Source organism: Sminthopsis crassicaudata, chromosome 1 (assembly GCF_048593235.1).
Source record: "Sminthopsis crassicaudata isolate SCR6 chromosome 1, ASM4859323v1, whole genome shotgun sequence".
NCBI lineage: Eukaryota > Metazoa > Chordata > Mammalia > Dasyuromorphia > Dasyuridae > Sminthopsis > Sminthopsis crassicaudata.
This window is the reverse complement of record NC_133617.1, coordinates 632,109,255-632,131,419: the sequence shown is the minus strand read 5'-3', so window position 1 is coordinate 632,131,419 and position 22,165 is coordinate 632,109,255. Positions and strand designations below refer to the sequence as shown.

Sequence of the window (22,165 nt, the reverse complement as noted above, 5' to 3'; positions counted from 1 at the left end):
ATTCTTCAAACACTTCAGGACAGTTTTCTTTAATTATTTCTTTTATTGTTATATCAAGATAATTTTTCTGATAATAGCTTCTAGGTAATCCAATTATTCTTTTATTTTCTCTCTTTGGTCTGTTCTCTAGATCAGTTGTTTGTCTTAAGGGTTGTTTCAAATTCTCTTCTGTTTTTTCATGGTCTCTTAAAACATCACTGACTTCTCCTTGCCCAATTCTAATTTTCATGGAGTTGTTTTCTTCCTTAAGATTCTGAATCTCCTTTTTCAGTTGATTGATTTTCTTTTCATAATCTTCTTGTTCTTCTTGGATTGTTCTTTTTCTTTAAAAAAAAAAAATTTTTTTTCTCAATCTGTCATTTGATTTTTAAAGCTTTTTGGGTTTTGTTTTGTTTTGTTTTTTGCTGAGGCAATTGGGGTTAAGTGACTTGCCCAGGGTCACACAGCTAGAAAAAAAATTTGAGGCCAGATTTAAACTCAATGGCCTCCTGACTTCAGAGCTGGTGCTCTATCCACTGTGCCACATAGCTTCCTCCTGATTTTTAAAGTCTTTTAAAATTCTTCTATGATTTTTTTTTGGTATGTGACCATTTGACATTACTTTTTGAATTAGAAGAGACTTTTTTTGCTTCACTGTCTATGATTAGGTTCTTTTTTCCTTTGCTTGCTCATTATTTTTTAATTTATAAGAGCTTGTTATTGCAATCTTGGCCAGTCCTGCTTCTGGCGTCAGGTCCTCCTTAATTCTCCCCTCTGGTCAAGAACCAAAATCAAGAACTCCCTCCTTACAAGAGCTCACAACTAGTGGAGTCAAGTCCCATTGTTTCTTCTGGTCTGGGCTGTACAGCTATGTCTGGCATCCCTTATCAGCAGAGGTTCCCCTCATCTTCCCCTGCTTAGAAACCTAACTCCCCATACTTTCCAAGAGGTGAAAATTCCTGTGACTAGAGTTGAGTTACCTCCCAACTCAGCTAATCCCTGGGCTTCCTGCTTGCTGTTTCAGTGGAGCTAGCCTGAAGGTGTTTACACAGGCCAAACTGTCATAAACACTTTACTGCTTGTTTGTAGAGGATGACTGTTTTGCTCCAACTGTTGTTTATTTTCAACCACTCTACATTTGCCCTGAGGCACTATTTTGTTTAGTTAGTATGAAAAATCTGGAGAGCTTGGAACCTTCTGGCCTATTCTTCCATCTTTCTAGAATCTCCTCCAGAAGTTTAATTTCACAGTGAGGGAAACGGTTTACATGCAAAGGAACTGGGTGACAAGGACTCTGCCTCTAGTGGGGGACCTGAAGCAATGTGGGAAGATCTTAATGCCGATGGTTGTGCTACTATAAGTTGTAGATCTGACCATAAGGGATAACAACAACAATGAGACAAATTTGATTCAGAGTAGGGCTTCTTGATCAGCTCTTGTCAAAGCAATGTAATAACTTTGTGAAATTCTGGGATTTTGCTGTGGCTGAGATCATGGGGGTAAATACAAAGGATTATTGTTATGTTAAGCTCTTGGCTCAGCTTGCTTACTGGACATTAGCTCTGGAAAACAAAGTGTCTCCTAATATATTTATATTTCTTACTTCTTTTATTGAGGAAATGAGCAAATTTTCTTTGGATTATTTAGACAGCATATGTATACTTAAGAAGTTGCCTCTTTGACATTTAGAATGTGTGCAGAAGTGATTTCTTCCTTTCTCAATATATTTTGCATCCTTATTTTTACATGTTTACGTTTTGATGCCAGAGCTTCAGAATGGGAATGGGAATGGGAAAGAAAGATTATGCTTTTTTGCTGCCAAATTCTGGTATTTTTGTGGGCAAGTATATGGCAACAATAGGCTCTAGAGCAAGGGTTCTCAAACTATGGCCCGCAGGCCAGATGTGGCCCACTGAGGACGTTTATGCCGGCCCCCCGGGTTTTGGCAAATGGGCTGAGGGGCAGAGACAGAGTGTGAGCTTTCGTTTTTACTATAGTCCAGCCCTCCAACAGTCTGAGGTACAGTGAACAGGCCCCCTGTTTAAAAAGTTTGAGGACCACTGCTCTGGAGGATATCCTAATTGTCCTTAGTCAGAGATATACAGAATTTTGGATATGGTACTTTAGGGAAGCAATATGAGTTTCCTCCCATCCTAGCCATGAAGTTCTTTGTAAAATAATGAAATAACAGGGCAGGGACTTAAAGCATTATCTGCTCCAGGATCTTGCCTTTAGACAAATAAATTTAGTTCCTGTCTACTATTTCTTTTCCTTTTGCCTAAATACATGCTTATTTTAGCACAATCTTTAAAAATAAACAAAAATTTTACTTGATCACACCATTGCTTAAAGTAATATATCCTGTATATCTTCACATTCAATTACATTTCTAGAAAAAGCTGCCAACATCATTATCTCTATGTTCTCTCACCACTCAATTAAAACTTTCTCCAAAGTTATTAATAATCTTCTACTTGACAGATTTATTGCCTCAGGGATCATCCTCCTTGACATCTCTGTAATACTGATTGTATTGATATGGCTTTCTTTGTTTTATCCTTACTTATCTGATCCCTTCTCAATCCTTGGCTGGATTGTTTTCAACATCCCAACTCGAAAAATATGGATATATCTGCAAGGCTCTGTCATGGGTCTTTTTTTTTCTCTTTTCTATACCTTCTTTCTTAGTAATGTCATTTCAAGTCAGGTGACTTTCAGCCCTATATATTGTCAATAGAATTTCTGAATGCTGCCCATATTGGAACAGTCTGTAACCTGGAGAAACCTAAACAGAACAAGCCAGACATGTGTCAGGACTCAAAGTAACAGTATATTTCAGGGTGAGTAAAGTGACTTGCATACAAGGACAGAGGAAAGAGAGCTTAACATGCTGGGGTAAGGCACATATGGGTTGAACTGTGACATAATCATTCCTAAGTCTTGATTAGCACTTCCTTTAGCAGGCTCATATATGGACAATATAGGTTTTTCTGGGTCCTATGGGAACTGTCTCCAAGTTGATTGTTAAAGAACCAGAGTCAGTATGACAGGAACATGAGTGCCCTACCTAGTTTGATTCAGTTAGCTGTTAAAAGATAGATTGTGAGCAAGTCAAGAGAAGTGATTAATGACTTTAGACCACAAAATGTTGGCTTTCTGTCTCTGGAAAATAGGAGACAGTGATCATCTAATGCTAGTCAAAGCAATGTACTTTGCCAGAGGATGAGATCATGCAGAGGTCAAAGGATTGTTATTATGCCAAGCTCATGGCATAGCCTTGCTGCTTAACTCTGGGAAACAGAGTATCTCCAAAATATTTTGAAAGCATCTAGTCATAGTCTCTTTCAAATTAGTCTCACAACACCAACTACCTATTGGACATCTCCAACTGGATGTCCCTTAGGGTTCTAAGAACTTTAAAGCATCTAAAAAAGAGCTCATCATTTTCCTCCATCACCTATTCCTCTCTTCCTTATTCCTGTTGAAGGTGTCACCATACCTTTTATTGCAGTTTCATAGTTTCTTGAGTCATCACTTTTTCCTCTCTCCCATCTCCAGTCACTTCCATGACATCTTTCACATTGTTGCCCTTCTCTCTCTCTCTCTCTCTCTCTATATATATATATATATATATAGATATAGATATAGATATAGATATAGATATAGATATAGATATAGATATAGATATAGATATAGATAGATAGATAGATAGATAGATACTACTTTCTTTCAAATTCTTACTTTAACCCTGGATACTGTTCTAACATACTAATTGGTTTCCCTGCTTCTGGTTCCTTTCCTTTCCAATCTATCACACAGCTGTCAAAATGACAGGATTAACCATATCTCTCCAATTCATAAATCTTCAGTGGCTCCCTATTACCTCTAGATTCAGCTACACTATCTTCATTTAGGGGTATTTTACATCCTTAACAACATAATCCCAGTCTATATTTCTAGGCTTTTTGTGAATTCTTGGATCTAGCCAAACTTGCCTATTTGATGTTCTTTACTCATGACATAATATCATCTGTCTTCATGCCTTCCACAGAATAATAAATAAACTCCCTTTTGACCTGTACCTCTTACTGGCTTTCTTCAAAGCTGAGCTAAGTGCCACCTCTTCAATAAAGCCTTTCCTAATCCTCCTAGGTGCTAATACCTTCCTTCCCACTGAATTTGTTATTTGGTATCAATTTTGCTTCATTATATTTACATATAAGTCATTTCCCCCAAAACAGTGCAAGTTCTTTGAGGGCAAATACCTCTTTTGATTTTGCCTTTGTATCCCTAGAATCTAGCAGAGGATCCAGCACAGGGAAAGCATTTACTAAATGCTTTGATTAATGATTAAATGATTAACCAAATATAATGATAATCTTTGTTGGAAATTGTTCTTTTCTTGTGACTCTACTGGAAGCAAAGAGCTTTATCCATTTTGATATTTCACACCTGTTTAAAAAAACATTCTTATATCTAATCAAAATCTTCCAGCTTTAAAATTAAATATTAAAATATATAGTTCAAGAGCTCCTTAATTAAAACAAATAAGTGAGCAGAAACAGAACATTGTACACAGTAACAGCAAAAAAAAATGTGATGCTCAACTATGATAGACAGCTCTTCTCAGCAATACAGTGATCCAAGACAATTCTAATAAATTTGTTATAGAAAATGTCATCTATAACCAGAGAAAGAATCAAGGAGTATAAATATTACTTTCCTTTTTTTGTTTTTTTTTTTCTTTCTTACAGTTTTTCCCTTTTTTCTGATTTTTCTTTCACAACATGACAATGTGGAAATATGCTTAATATGATTTTGTTTGGTTAATATGAATAAAACATTTAGGGGCAGCTAGGTGGTGCAGTGGATAGAGCACCTGCCTTGAATTCAGGAGAACCCGAGTTCAAATCTGGTCTCAGACACTTAACGCTTCCTAGCTGTGTGACCCTAGGCAAGTCACTTAACCCCAGCCCCAGGGGGAAAAAAAAAAAAAACATTTAAAAATATTTAAATACCTTAGAAAATGCTACATAAAATATTTAGGAAAATAAGCAAAGAAGGAAATGCAACCAAATTCCTTTTATGATTTAAATATGGTCTTGATACCTAAACTAGGAAGAGCTAAAACAGAGAAAGACAATTAAAGACCAAATTTCCATAAAGAATATTGATGCAAAAAATATTAGCAAGAAGATTGCTATGAAAAAATGAAGTAAAATGAATGAATTGAAATGAAAACTCAATGAAAAATTGTCTTGCATGTTTTGAAAATAAAAAGTGTTAATTAAAAAAAAAATTACAACAATTTTGTCGCCAGGATAATAACACACTATGACCAGGTAGGATTTATAAAAGCAATGGAGGGCTAATTCAACAACAAAAAAAAAAATGTACCAATCATGTAAACAACATGTAAATAACAAAACCAACAGAAATCATATTAATTAACTTGGTAAATATAGGAAAAGCTTTTGACAAATTACGGCAGGCATTCCTATTAAAAACACTGGAGAGCATTAGAATAAATAAAGATTTCTTTAAAATTATAATATCTATCTAAAATGATCAGCAAGCATTATAATGAGAATAAGCTAAAAGCCATCCTAATAAGATCAGGAATGAAGTAAGCATGCCCATTATCACTACTATTCAATATTGTGCTAGAAATGGTAGCTTTAGCAACAAGCAAAGAAAAGGAAATTGAAGAAATTAGAACTAGGCAACAAGGAAACAAAATTATCATTCTTTGTAGATGATATAATGCTATACTTAAGAAAATCCTAGAGAATCAAATAAAAAATAAGTAAAAGAACAACTTGACTAAAGTTTTAGGATATAAAATCCATATTTATCATCATCATTTCTATATATTACTCACAAAGCTCAGCAACATGAGATAGAGAAATTCTATTTAAAATAACAGTAAACAATATAAAATTCATGGGAATTTATCTACCAAGACAAACCCCAAATTATATAAACCTAATTTTAAAATACTTTTCACACAAATAAAGTTAGATCTAAATAATTGAGAAAATATCAATTATTCATGAGTAGGCCAAGCTAATATAATTAAAATGACAATTCTACCTGAAGAAATTTACTTATTCAGTGCCATACCAAATTCCCCAAAATTATTTTATAGAACTACAAAAAAAAATTCATCTGGAAGCATAAAAGATCAAGAATATTAGGGAGATTCAACAAAGTTAAGTATAATCCAGAATAGAAAAAATGCCAGACTTTAGGATTTTATTGCAAAAATGACCTGAATTTAATAGAAAATTTGATATATAAAATGCAAAGTAAAATATAAGGTAAACATCAAAGACATTACAAGGGACTCGGTAATGATAAATAGTTTGTTTTATATGTGGAAATATAAACCATATATCCAAGATTATCATTAATTAGTGGTCAATTACTGAGTATGATGAGATTCTAAAAGCAAAACTCTGTAGGAAAAGGTAAATAAAAGAGTATTTTTTTTGCATGAGTAATTTTTTAAAATAATATTATCCCTTGTATTCATTTTTCCAAATTATCCCTTCCCTCCCTCCCTCCCCTTGATGACAGACAATCCCATACATTTTACATGTGTTACAATATAACCTAGATACAATATATGGGTATAAATACCATTTTCTTGTTGCACATTAAGTATTAGATTCCGAAGGTATAAGTAACCTGGGTAGATAGACAGTAGTGCTAACAATTTACATTCACTTCCCAGTGTTCCTTCTCTGGGTGTAGTTGTTTCTGTCCATCATTGATCAACTGGAAGTGAGTTGGATCTTCTTTATGTTGAAGATATCCACTTCCATCAGAATACATCTTCATACAACATTGAAGTGTACAGTGATCTTCTGGTTCTATTCACTTCACTCAGCATCAGTTGATGTAAGTCTCTCCAAGCCTCTCTGTATTCCTCCTGCTGGTCATTTCTTACAGAGCAATAATATTCCATAACCTTCATATACCATAATTTACCCAACCATTCTCCAATTGATGGACATCCATTCATCTTCCAGTTTCTAGCTACTACAAAAAGAGCTGCCACAAACATTTTGGCACATATAGGTCCCTTTCCGCTCTTTAGTATTTCTTTGGGATATAAGCCCAATAGCAGCAATGTTGGATCAAAGGGTATGCACAGTTTGATAACTTTTTGGGCATAGTTCCAAATTGCTCTCCAGAATGGCTGGATTCTTTCACAACTCCACCAACAATGTATTAGTGTCCCAGTTTTCCCACATCCCCTCCTTAATTTGCATTTCTCTGGTCAGTAGTGGTTTGGAACACTCTAAAAGAGTATTTTATATGAATGAGGTATGATAGGAAGAACTAACACAGAGAAATTAGATTGGAGAGGATTGGTGATAGTTCTGGGACCCTATTTTCATTGAGAGTGGTTTAAAAAGAAAACTAGATAGATAGATAGATAGATAGATAGATAGATAGATAGATAGATAGATGGATGGATATACAGATATTAAAAGAGACAGACTGAGACAGAGTTATAAAAAATTTTCTAAATTCAGAAAGAAATAAGAGAATAAAGGGATAAAGAAAGGGCAAGAGGATAAAGGAGGGGATTTTTATTTTTTTATATTCACAGTAATACTGTTTTTTTCCTTTTTTATTAATTTTATAATTATAATTTTTGACAGTACATATGCATGGGTAATTTTTTACAACATTATCCCTTGTACTCATTTCTGTTCTGAATTTTTCCTCCTCTAATCTATTTATGATCTCATTCTTTATGCCTAAATCATGGACCCATTTTGATCTTATCTTGGTATGTGGTGTTAAGTGTGGGTCCATATCTAGTTTCTGCCATACTAATTTCCAGTTTTCCCAGCAGTTTTTGTCAAATAATGAATTCTTATCTGAAAAGTTGGGATCTTTGGGTTTGTCAAACACTAGATTGCTATAGTTGTACACTATTTTGTCCTGTGAACCTATCGTGTTCCACTGATCAACTAGTCTATTTCTTAGCCAATACCAAATGGTTTTGGTGACTGCTGCTTTATAATATAGTTTTAGATCAGGTACAGCTAGGCCACCTTCATTTGATTTTTTTTTCATTAATTCCCTTGAAATTCTCGACCTTTTGTTCTTCCATATGAATTTTGTTGTTATGACTTTCCTTTGGTAGATAGATTCCCAAATATTTTATTCTTGACGTTGTTTTGAATGGAATTTCTGTTTGTATCTCTTGCTGTTGGATTTTGTTGGTGATGTATAAAAATGCTGAGAATTTATGTGGATTTATTTTGTATCCTGCAACTTTGTTAAAGTTGTGGATTATTTCTAATAACTTTTTATTAGAATCTCTGGGGTTCTTTAAATGTACCATCATATCATCTGCAAAGAGTGATAGTTTGATTTTCTGATTATCTCTTTCTCGACTCTTACTGCTGAGGCTAGCATTTCTAATACAATATGGAATAGTAATGGTGATAGTGGACAACCTTGTTTCACTCCTGATCTTACTGGGAAAGGTTCCAGTTTATCCCCATTACATATGATGCTTTCTGATAGTTTTAAATATATGCTCCTGACTATTTTAAGGAATAGTCCATTTATTCCTATACTCTCAAGCGTTTTTAGTAGTAATGGATGTTGGATTTTATCAAATGCTTTTTCTGCATCTATTGAGATGATCATATGGTTTTTATTAATTTGATTATTAATATGGTCAATTATACTAATAGTTTTCCTAATATTAAACCACCCCTACATTCCTGGTATAAATCCTACTTGATCATAGTGTATTATCCTGGGGATGTTTTTCTGAAGTCTTTTTGCTAATATCTTATTTAAGATTTTAGCATCAATATTCATTAAGGAGATTGGTCTATAGTTTTCTTTCTCAGTTTTCAACCTACCTGGTTTAGGTATCAGTACCGTGTTTTTGTCATAAAAGGAATTTGGCAGGACTCCTTCATTCCCTATTTTTTCAAATAGTTTATATAACATTGGGGCTAATTGTTCTTTAAATGTTTGGTAGAATTCATATGTAAATCCATCTGGTCCTGGGGAGTTTTTCTTAGGGAGTTGATTAATAGCTTGTTCTATTTCTTTTTCTGAAATGGGACTATTTAAGCAATTTACTTCCTCCTCTGTTAATCTGGGAAGTCTATATTTTTGGAGGTAGTCATCCATTTCACTTAGGTTATCAAATTTATTGGCATAAATTTGGGCAAAGTGTAACCCCTTATTATTGCTCTAATTTCCTCTTCATTGGTGGAAAGTTTCCCCTTTTCATTTTTAAGACTAACAATTTGATTTTCCTCTTTCCTTTTTCTGATCAGATTTGCCAAAGGTTTATCTAGTTTATTAGTTTTTTCATAAAACCAACTCTTAGTTTTATTTATTAACTCAATAGTTTTTTTTTTACTTTCAATATTATCAATTTCTCCTTTTAATTTTAGAATTTCAAGTTCAGTATTTGATTGGGTGTTTTAATTTGGTCTTTTTTAAAAGTTCCAAGCCCAATTCATTGATGTTCTCTTTCTCTATTTTACTCAAGTAAGCCTCTAAAGATATAAAATTTCCCCTTATTACTACTTTAGCTGCATCCCACAAATTTTGGTATGATGTCTCATCGTTGTCATTATCTTGAGTGAAATTATTAATTGTGTCTATAATTTGCTGTTTCACCCAATCATTCTTTAAGATGAAATTATTTAGTTTCCAATTACTTTTTGGTCTATTTACCCCTAACTTTTTGTTGAATGTAGTTTTTATTGCATTGTGATCTGAAAAGAAAGCATTTACTATTTTTGCCTTCCTGCATTTAATTTTGAAATCTTTATATCCTAATATATGGTCAATTTTTGTATAGGTTCCATGAACTGCTGAGAAGAAAGTATACTCCTTTCTATCCCATTCAGTTTTCTCCAAAGATCTATCATACCTATTTTTTCTAATATTCTATTTATCTCTTTTAATTTCTTTCTTATTTGTTTTGTGGTTTGATTTACCTAATTCTGAGAGTGCAAGGTTGAGATCAGGGAGGGAATTTTAAAGGGGATCCTACTCACATTAGATCTGGGTTTTAGAAAGGAATAAAAATATTTTGAATTTATAAATAAATAAGATGAGAGAATAGGACAGGAGTGGGGTATAGGAGGGTGTGTAGATTAACTGGAATGGAATAATGAGGGAAGGAAAGGTGGAGGGAGAAGATAAGGCAGAGTACTTGAAGGGAGGAAGTCAAGGCAGTGGGTAGAAATAAAGCAGAGGGATCAGGAGGAATAGTAAATAATAGATAAACACAAAAATAATAAGGTTCAGAAATAGAATTTATCAGGTAGAAAAAAGCAAGGGTAGTAATCATTGATCTGATAAAACAGATTGTCAAAAAGAAAAAATAGGGAAACTACACTATATGTTAACCATATTAATATTGTTTTAGACTATTTACAATAGACTAACCAGATTACTTACAATGTTAGACAGTATAAGGTTGGAATATCGCCATGGTATAGGAAATGATAAATTGGTAGATTTAGAAAAATATGGAAAGACTTGGACTAATAAAAGAAATTGGTATCTACCTTCAGAGAAACAGAGTTCAAACAAGTGTAGTATGGTCTCACATAGATGTACATGAATATATGTGTATATAATTAGAGATATGTATATGTGAATGTGTATGTACATATATGTGCACATACATGTACATATATATGCACACACATATTCACTTAATTGAAGTCTTCTTGGGGGAAGCAAGGACAGGAAAGGGGGGAAATGATAAGATAAAAAGAGCACAGCAGAGAACAAAAAAAATCTACAAGGATGCAAAAAAAATGAACAGCTTTGAATACAGTGTTTCCCTTCATTCTTGAAGAGGACCAAAATGAAATCACTGTGTTAAGAGTTGAGTTACAATATGTCTGACTAGCTGATCAGACCAACCTAAGCTCGAAATGCTCTACCACAGATTGGACACAAATAATCCCTATGTATATTTAGGGTGACTTCTCTAACTTTACACATCTTGTGTTTCTTCTGAGCTATATCAATTCTGCTTTGCTCATAGATCACATCACCTTCTCTGATGAGGGCATGTCATGCTGAGCAGGCCTGTGCCAGTGTCTACCATGCCATACAATCAATTCTAAAGTTATTAAGAGAGACACTGTAAATGTCCTTTTATCACTTTACCTGACTATCTTGTGAGTACTTACCCTGTGTGAGTTCTCCATAAAATAATATTTTGTGCAAGCACACATTTGGCATTTGAACAGTGTGGCCAGCCCAATGGAATTGTGCTTTCTTCAGTAGAATTGAAATGTTTGGCAGTTTAAATAAAAAGGACACAGCTGAGAACAAAAGAAAAGCTACAAAGAAGCAAAAAAAAAAAAAATATGGACAGCTCTGAACACAATGTTTAATATTTATTATAAAGATTTTCTTGATATGGAAATTTACTGTTTCATATTTTGAATTCTCTTATGTTCTGCTATGCACATGGCAAAATCTGTTTTTTTCCTATTTTGGATTTAACTTTTAAAAAATGAAGGAAGAGAAGGAGAGAGGGATTGATGGAAGGACATAAGGATATTAATGAAGAAAATGAAAAGGAAAATACCTTAGCTATAGCAGATCTAAAACTATATTATAAACCAACAATTATTAAAACTATTTGGTACAAAGAAATAGAGTAGTGCATCAGTAGTATATATTAAGTACAAAAGACACAGTAGCAAATGATGATAATAAACCTAAAGATTCCAGCTTCTGGGAGAAGAATTTAGTATTTGACAAAAACTATGAAGAAAATTGGAAAAGAGTATAGCAGAAAGTATATAAAAGACCAGCATCTCACACCATATACTAAGATACAAGGATGATGTTATAAACAAATTAGTTTACTTTCAAGTCTATAGATAAGGAAAGAATTTATGACCAGACAAGAGCTAACAGAGCATTATCAAATGCAAAGTGGATAGTTTTGATTATACTAAACTAAAAAGTTTTTGACCAACAAGACCAATGCAATCATTATTAGAAGGAAAGCAGACATCTGGGAAACAATTTTTACAAGGGTTTCTTATAAAGACCTCATTTCTTAAATATATAGAGTATTGAGTCAAACTTTTAAGAATAAAAGTCATTCCCCAATTAAGAAATGGTCAAAGTATCTAAACAGGCAGTTTTTTGAAGAAGAAATCAAAGCTACCTACAGTTATATAAAACATGCTCTAAATCACTGTTGATTAAAGAAATGCAAATTAAGGCAACTCTAAAGTTTTCACACCTCTCAGATTGGCTAAGATGACAGGAAAAGAGAATGATAAATGTTGTAGGAGATGTGGGAAAATGGTGATGTTAATACATTGTTGGTGGAGTTGTGAACTGATTGAACCATTCCGGAGAGTGAGTTGGAACTATGCCCCAAAGGCTATATAACAGAGGGAAAAGGAACCATATGTGCAAAAATATTTTTAGCAGCTCTTTTTGTGGTAACAAGGAACTGGAAATTGAGTGGATGCCCATAAGTTGAAGGATAGCTGAATTAATAATGGTATGTGAAGGTATGAAATATTGTTCCATAAGAAAGGATGGGAATTGATTCTGAGTGAAGTGAGCCAAACCAGCACAACACTGGACACAGTAACAATAAAATTATGTGATATAAACTGTGATGAATTTTGTTCTTTTCAACAATACGGTAATTCAAGGCAATTCCAATAGACTTGAGATGGAAAATGCTATTTGCATCTAGAGAAAGACATATATGTGTGTGTGTGTGTGTGTGTGTATGTATATATGTATGTCCATATCATGAACAATTCCTTTATATAATTATAAGAAGCTAGGTTGACACAGTGGAAAGAGTACTAGACCTGGATTCATGAAAATGTGCATTCAAATCCAGCTTCAGACACTTGCTATGTGACCTTAAGCAAATCACTTAATCTCTTGTTTCAGTTTCCTTCCATGTAATGGAGATAATACTAGCACCTAACTCCTAGTATTGCTGTGAGGATTAAATGAGATAATACTTGTAAAGCACTTTGAAAACCTTATAGCACTATATAAATGCTAATTATTACTGGTATTCTTTATAAAATAATTGGTAAGTTCTGGACATGATCAGCACCAAATAATATTACAAAGCAAATATCAGTAAGTCACTTGCACTCTTTAGAATATCATCTCCCTACTATTAAAACCTTGGACTGTGCCCCTGGGTAGCTAAATTTTGATGGATGAATTTTAGCCTAATTTGGTTCAGAACCAGTTCTCCATGCCATTCCCAATCACTCCACATCACCCCCACCAGGTTTCCCTTTAGGTTTTCAACACTTCAGAACAGAAATTCCTTGAGGACAAGGACTATCTTCCTAGCTTATATTTGTATCCCTAGAATTTAGTACAGTACATTGAACATAGTGAATATTTCATAAATGCTTTATTTAACTACCTTGGTAAGAAAATACTTATTTTTTATTTCATTTTTTCCATCAATAAAAATGTGCTTTCTCTACTTCCAACCAACCTCCTTCACCCCCAATAGAAAAAGAAAGAAAAACAAGCCCCTCTTACAAACATATAAACAAAGAAAAAGGAGAAGAAGGGGAATATGTTGGGGTCAGGAGGAACATTAGGTGTAGTGATCGCATTAGTAACTGGATGTCTTAGAATCAGCCGAAGTCAGGATAGACAAAAGTCTTTATTCTTGGTCTTTTGTGGACCCGTCAAGGGATTAGATCTAGGAATCTCCACACCTCCTTCTTCTCTCTCCACTGCCAAAGAATGATCCTGCCTATCCTACTCCACCCTTTGATCTCTCTCTTTTCCTTTTCTTTGTCCACACCCACAGATTGATCCAGCAGAGAGTTGAGTAGGGTCATCCTCCAAGCATATGTTAATAGAGAATTATCCAATTGGTAATTAGCCTTAAGTGCTAGGTTATCTCAGTTAAGTACATCTGCTCAGTTCTAGCCCTTTACAATTAAGGAACTTTTATCATAATTGAGGTGCATTAGAAGTTTATACAAACAGAAGAAAGAAGAAATACTTCACTTTTACTCTCATTTGCATTGTTCAGAGGAGGGAAGAGTACATGCATAGAGTTGGGTACAGAAATATATTTCAAAAGGGAAATTTTAAAAAGGGAGAATTAAAAGGAAATAATATTAAAGGAGAGATGGGCCCTAAACAAAACCAATGCTTAACTAAGGATAAAAAAAAAATGCATATCTCTTTTAAGTGACAAAGAATTGGAAAGTGACTTTTATTGAGAGGTCTTTGAAAAATTTTTTTTATTTTGTTTATTATACCATTTCCCCCAAGTTTTTCTTCACCTAGTTTTGAAAAGTTCGATTTTTAAAAATACACATGAATCAAGGCCTTTCTTAACATTCCATGGTTCCCTGACATTCCTTTATGTATTCTATCTTCATTTTCCCTCTCTCTCTTACCTATCACTTCAACGAATTTTTAATTGTATTTCTACCTTCATTGACTTCTTTAATTCTTGGAATATTTCTTTAGAACCTACCTTCTGTGGTTTGCTAATTGTGGTGAAGAAATACTAAGCTAGTTTTCTATGTGGACATAATGATGTGCTATACGTTTTGTTTAACAACCAGCCTACATAAATTCAAAGAGGTTTATCAACCACTTGATTATGGAGCAATATTTTTTTTGGTCCCAGCAACTCTTAAAAGACAATTAAGTTTTAGAGAGATTGTGATCTAAAATGGTATTGGGTAAACCCACAGCAACAAAATCAGAAGTCTTAGAAGTATTCTATAAATGTTTTCCCTCACTCCCCAATTAACATTCACTAAACTTTTTTGAGCAAAGTGGCCATGCATTATATTTCTTTTGCATACTCTACAAGAGTAGTGTCAAAATCAAATAGAAAGGGAAGTCTATTATACTGTAAATTTGCAGCCACATATTTACTCAGAAAGTTACACATTAACATTATTTGTATACTGTTGTATTTTTATTTATTTTGCTAAATGTTTCCCAGTTACATTTTAATCTGGTTCTTTCTGCATCTGAGAGTGTTGCATGTTTTATACTTTTTGTCTTACAACATCAACTATTCTTAAAACATTGTTAGCCCTCAATAGATATTATTATTGATTAGTTTATTCAAGACAGTGTATAAATCATATGCCATATGGTGTGGTACCTCGGTTTTTTCATGGGAAAGAATTGTTCTCTTTAATGTCTCTTGCTAGTTTCATTTTCTTTCCAACTCTTTAACTTTTTAAATCTTGACTCTACACAACCATACATTTACATTAATTTCTGGCTTTCTGGAATAATTTCTTTTTGTTAACTCTCTAAATACTCTCTGTAGATTACCCATTTTTATCTACTTTGTCTTTTATTCCAGCCAGGAATTCAAACTCAGTATCCAAAAATAAACTCATTTTTTTTCCTTTTAAAGAAATTTTATCTCTTTTCAGAAATTTTGTATTGTTGTCAACTTATATTTTCCATTCCTGCCTGAGAAATTTTTCTGATATATCCCTCTAGTTAGGTCCCTCCTCTATTTAAAATGTTAAGTTTTCCCAATATAACCATGAGGGATTGCACCTATGTGTACTGGAAGAAGTGCTTTCACTTTCTGTTCTTTGCCAAAGTCCTGCAATTAAATCCTGGGGAACCTAGCTTCTAATGAGAAGAAACTAGATTCCTGGAAGTCTTTCACTCTGTAGCTCCAGGGACATTTTCATTATAGCTTATGTCATGGTTGACATCTAGAGGTTCTCCATAAAGCCAGGAACAAAAAAGGTGCTCATATGACAATGTGAATCAAACATAGAAAGTTGTTCCTACACACAAAAGATATTATAACCACAAAAGACTTAGTACACATTTAACAGAAGAATTTAGGATTCAGTAACTTACAATCTGCTGAGAGGCAGATATTTAAATCCCATTTGTTCTGTCAGGAAAACCTAAGTTCAAATTTAGCCTCAATACTTACTAGTTCTTTGATCTTAGACAAATCATTTAAGCTTTGTCTGCCTCAGTTTCTTCAGCTATACAATGGAAATAGTAATAACACATACTCCCCAGGATTGTTTTAAAAGATCAAATGAAATATTTGTAAAGCACTTAAAACAGTACATGGTACATAGTAGCACTTAACAAACCCTTGTTTCCTTCCTTTCTTCTTTCCTTCCTTCTTTTGTCCTTTCCTTTCTCCCTCTTTTCTTTCCTTACCCTGTTCCTCCCTTCTTTCCCCTCATGAAGCATCCTAAGGTTTCCTTTTCCTCTATTGAAAACTGAAAATGATTTCTTCCTCCTCAATTTTCTCATAATATTTTGCTTGAACCTTTTTTTGTACTTTTAACATTTGTCTGTATTATATTTATCTATGTCCTCATCTTTACCCCATTATTGCAAAAGGATATATTACAGCACATTCTCATAGTTCTAGAATAGTTTTGAATTCTGAAATCTTAATGAAAATTTTCATAACTCAAAACTGCACTAAGACTTTGGAATACCCAATATGCCTATCTTTATATTCCTGATGCCTTACACAGAGTAGGAATTTATTTGCTATTATTCATCCCTTCTGCATTGAAGATCCCAACATGAAATTATGATGACAATGCAATAACATTAACTAAAATTAATTACCAATTAATTTTAATATCATTTCAAAAAACTTTAAAATTGGTTTTCTTTACAGTTTTACTCCACTATTTAGTGTGCTAAGTAAAAGTATTTGTCACATTTGAATTTTCTAAGTCTGATGATGTAATATGATTTTTTTTTAAAAAGGCTAGTTGCTATTGAGTACTTCCTCTGTTGCAAAATTCTTTAGATATATATTTATTTCTAATTTCTAATAGAAATATTTAGAAATAGTCTCTGTTTTCTTTTTCCATAGACATTTAAAAGAGGAAAAAAGAAAAATGAAGCTGTTAGAAACCTGAATTTGAACTTGTATGAAGGGCAAATCACTGTTCTTCTAGGGCATAATGGAGCAGGGAAGACTACTACGCTATCCATACTCACAGGTATGTATTTAAGTACATCCCACTTGAGAAGATGGATAACTTCAGATAATAATACATGTTTTTAGAATCTAAAGAAAATTATTTCTAAACATCACATGGTCATACCTTTTCCTTCCTTCCCCCAAATATGTGGTTTTCATTTCAGCATTTACCAAATATAGGAAGAATATTGTCTATAGAATTAAATAATATGAATTCAAATACTGCTTTTATATTTTCTGTGCTGTGACCTTGGACAAATCATTTAATCTTCCTTCTAGCTTGGGGGGAAAATTGAGTATAAGTGAACTCTTAATAGAAATTTATTGTATTGAATTTTAATAGAAGTGTGAATTTTGGTCCCTTATGTAATGCTTAGCTATGTTATATATTAATGAGACTTCCCCATAGGCCTTATCCAGACAAATTCTAATACATATTCTCCTTAAATGGCTTATCAGGTATTTGTAGCTAGTTTTTTTTTTCCATCTTACATGTTTACCTACTACTTTTTTGTCTTTTTTGGGTCTTCATCTATACAAGTTGCCAACCTTCCTGTGATGGTTAAGGGCCTTGAGCTAGAAACTGTTATTTCCAAGTTTTTCGGTTTGAGGTTCTGGGTTGTCTGTCTCTTAATGTCTGAGAGAAGGTGGTTATTATGATGGTAGTAGTTTGACTTGATTTGCCTGGCGCATGCTGCTGCTTTTCTCTCTTGCAGGGCAGTGCTTCTTAAACTTTTTTCACTTGTGACCTCGTTTTACAAGAAAGTTTTACATAACCCTGGGTATATAAGGATATAAAATAGATAAACAAATCAAACATTTCCTGATGATAAAATATAAAGAAATGTATTTTTAATAATTCCTTGGTATATGCATAATCTTACCATTTATTAAAGATGAAAGCAAATTTAAATACTAATAGGATTGATGTAGTTATTTATTTTTATATAAAGAATTAAATCTTGACAAAATTTCAGAATACTTTTACATTGCCAAATTTTTCAATACTCCCACATTCAGTTATACAACTCCATGTAGGGCCACAGTCCACAGTTTAAGAACCTTTGCTTTAAAGTTCCTTGCCATTTAAACTGGGCTCACTTGCCTTCCCAATATGTGGCAGTTGAATGTGGCAGTTGATGGGTATGGCTGGTCCCTTTTCCACATGAGCTGTTAATTTGGATGATAGTTACAAGAGCTGTGCTGGAAGCAAGATCAATAGTTTAGGACAAAGCTTCTTAAACTATGGCTCATGATCCATATGGGATCACATAACTGAATGTGGATTTGTGAAATTGTGATGTATTACTAATAAATGTTTAATTTGTATACCCTATTTTATTTACCTATATAGAGGGTAAAAATCTCTCAGGTGAAAAGGGGTTAAAAAGTTTTAAGAAGCCTTGGTTTAGGATATCTTACCTATTGTGGAGCTCTTATATCTATAGGCTTTTTGGTATCATTTGATTAGCAGTGGTTTCCTTTAGTGATAAGGAAGGTGAATAGAATGATTTTTTTTCTCCCATTAGTGACACCTATGGGGAATGGGATGGAAGCAAGGCAAAGAACCACTCAGTATGATAATTTTACTATATATTCTCCAATTTGATGATATATTGTTGTTCCAAATCATGTGAATAAAAAAATGGAGGACTTGACATTTTCTCTAATTCCTCATTACCTCTCAAACCCTTCAAAAACAAAATTAGGCCCTAAAGATAAAGTTTCTTCATCTCCATGGTCTAGAACATTCAGCATCCAAAGGATTTAAAAAAAAAAAAAAAAACAATCTCTAAAACCTCTGAACTGATGCTCATTGACCTTGAATTTACTTAGCACCCTTCTACCACCTCCTGTAATACTGGCAATAAGGCTGCACTAGCAGACACAACTTAACACCAGTTTACAATAAAACTGGTATCTGCAGCCTGTTTCTTCCTGCATCTTGGTAGTGCTATGGACGCTGGTCTCAGGACATGGAAATGTGCTCTGGCCATGACAGAGAGGGGCAGGGCTATAGCCTTTTAAAAACAAAAGCTTCCTAGAGGCCACAGTTCTGTAGTATTGCAAAGCTGAAAATTGCCAGAACTAAGAAAGTGAGAGAGAGGACTCTAGGACAGGACATCATGTGTATGGGGGAGGATTTTGCAGCAGTTTAATTAGAGGAAAAGAGCATAGTATCCAGATGGGACCAGTTCTGACAATCCAAAAGTCAGTTAGAATAGAGATCTAGGCTGGTAAAACATAAATTGGTCAACATGGGAAGAGAATGAGATACTTTTTAAGATCCAGCCCTCAAAGAAACCAGAGAGAGAGACAGAATCAGAAATTAAAGGGGAGAAGAGAGTGAAATTAGCAAAGATCTGAGGAGGAAGAAACTGAAAGACTTTGAATGTAAACAGATAAATAAATCAGCAGGAGGAAGAATAAAATACAACCTCCAAATCTAGTAAAAAAAAAAAAAAAAAGTTCATGAATTTATAAATACTGCAAAACAGAAAAATCATTCAATTCTTGGTGAGACACAGGACCTTTTGGAATGTGAGGAAAACATAGAATGGCCACACATCATTCCTGAATGATTAAAAATAGAAATGAGAGTTAAGCGAGCAGAATTTATGTCCTACAAAATAAAAAATGAATTTGAAAAGCTGGAATTTGCAATGGCAAGCTTCACCAAAGAAACAAAAGAGAAAGCAATATTGGAAATACAATCCAGAAGAAGAAAAGCAAAACAAAGCAATATTGAAAGAAAATGTGATCACTGGGTAAGCAAAACATACAGATCTCAAAGGATATATAGAAACAATCTGAGAATCAATCATAGGTATCCACAAACATAAGATAAAACCTTTTAACACCATGATGAAGGAATAATAGAAGAGAACTGCTCGGAATTTCTGAACATAAAAGAATACCAATTGGAAGAGTTTATAAAATTGTCTCCAGAAAAAAAATCTAAGGATACAAACTCTGAGATACATAGTGGTTAAATTTAATAGTTCAGTTAAGAAACAACAAGTTCTGCAAGTAATCAGGAAAAAAAATTTCAAATAGAAAGGAAATTTAAATAGTGTAAGACTAGAAAATATATGAAGAAATGGAATATTCTAAATGTTCTGAAGGATGTGGGATGCAGCCCAGTGTTATCCTATCATGAAGACCTAAACTTAACCATACATGAAAAAAGATAAATGTTTACTAATAAACATATTTGAAAAAACAGAACTGAAGAAATTATTTGCTTCTCAGACACTCCAAGCAACAATAATGCAAGACGAGTGAATAAATATAGCAGCCAAAGACAGCAACTGTGACAGCAGAGAAAGCATTAAGATAAGTCAAAATTTGGAAGGAAACAATCTCGTAGAAATCTGATTGTAATAACAGTGACAAAGCACACACACTATGATGAACAGAAATTATTGACACTTGTCCTGTAAGTAAGTTAGTGTGGAACTACATTCCAGCATGGGAAGATACATGAAAAGGGAGAAGAGAAGCAAGAGGAGAGGAAATAATATATGATGTGCCAAATTAAGTTCCAGCAATGAAGTGAAAGTGGCTGTAGACTCAGCAAAAGAAGAGATTGAGTAAGGTATATGAGATACACCTGATGAGTGTAAAAATGGTGGGGAGTATAGACACTATTGGCTGTAGGCTTATGGGAAGATAAGAGCTCTTGATCTATAGTTCCAGGCCAGAAGAGAGAATTGAAGGAGAACCTGAGGCCAGAAGCACCATCTCTCATATCCCACAACTAGAGGGGTATCTGCTACAAAAGGATCTGCTACAAAATTATCAGGCCAAAGAGAAAGAACCTAACCAGAGAGAATTGTAATAGGGAAAGCTGGGCTTCATCTTCAGAGGTGATACTGAAATTTAAAAAATGCCATTCCTACCTCAAAGAGTAATGTAAAATGATCACCTGCCCAAAAAGAATTCACAGAAGAATTCAAAAAAGATTTTAAAAATCAAATTAGAGAGATTGAAGGAAAAAATAAAAATAAGAACAACAATAATCCAAGAAAATCAAGACTATTATGTAAAGTCAACCAACTAGAAAAGGAGATTCAGAATCTTAAGAAAATGTCTTAGAAAGCTAATTATTGGGCAAAGAGAAGCCAGCAAAGTTTTATATATATATATATATGTAAAGAATGGAAAAAAAAAACAGAAAATATGGAGGGCTTCTCATGAGAAAAACAACTGACCTGGAGAGCAGATCAAGAAGACAAAAATAAGGATAATCAGACTACATGAAAGCTATGATTAAAAAAAAAAAAAGAATCTTGATACAATAATACCAGAAATAAAGAAAATTGAAGTGTTAGAACATGAGGGGAAAATAGAACTATAAACAAAAAATCTAACACCTGAAAAGAAATTTTTTGAGTAAAATTTACAGAAACATCATAATTTAATTCCAAAACCCCCAGGTCAAGGAGAAAAGATTACAAGCAAAAAGGGAAAAAAATTCAAATATTGTGAAGTCACAATTAGAATCACACAGGGACTAATACCACCCACACAACACTTAAAACCACATCAAGATCTTAAAAGAGAGCAGGTCTTGGAATATTATATGTTAAGGAGCAAAAGAACTAGGGTTGCAATCAAAAATATCATACTAGCAAAAGTATGGATAATCCTGAATGAAAAAAAATAGATATTGAATGAATTTCCAGACTTTCAGAATTTTTTTCCAGACTTAAAATTAATAAAAAATTCAACATAAAATCCAAGTAAAAACATGAAAGATTAATTTCGATAATGATTTCAATAATGACAAAATGTTTACTTTTTATACATAGAAATGTAAACTATATATCTTAAGATTTTTAATTTTTTGTAGCTTTTTTAGTTGCCTAATTCATTGATCTTCTCTTCCTCTATTTTATGCAAGGATCTAGAGATATAAAATTTCCCTTAACAACTGCTTTGGCTACATTCCATAAAATTTGGTATATCATCTCATTATTGTCATTCTCTTGGATTAAATTATGGATTGTATCTATGATCTGATGTTTTACCCACTCATTTTTTAGGCGTAGATAATTTAGTTTCCAATTAATTTTTGGTCCATTTTCCCCTGGCCTTTTATTACATGTAATTTTTATTGCATCATGATCTGGTAAAGATACACTTACTATTTTTGTCATTCTGCATTTGATTTTAAGA

At 33.3% G+C, this 22,165-nt stretch overlaps 1 protein-coding gene across 6 annotated transcripts in view; it reads left to right on the top strand.

Moving 5' to 3' along the window:
- Window positions 1–22,165, top strand: part of LOC141551315 (phospholipid-transporting ATPase ABCA3-like) — a 230,654-nt gene that overhangs the window by 105,740 nt on the left and 102,749 nt on the right. For all 6 annotated transcript variants that reach the window (XM_074282818.1, XM_074282817.1, XM_074282822.1 and 3 more), the window contains one exon: window positions 16,874–17,003. In XM_074282818.1, the coding sequence (XP_074138919.1) occupies window positions 16,874–17,003 (130 nt within the window). The remainder of the gene's footprint in view (window positions 1–16,873; window positions 17,004–22,165) is intronic.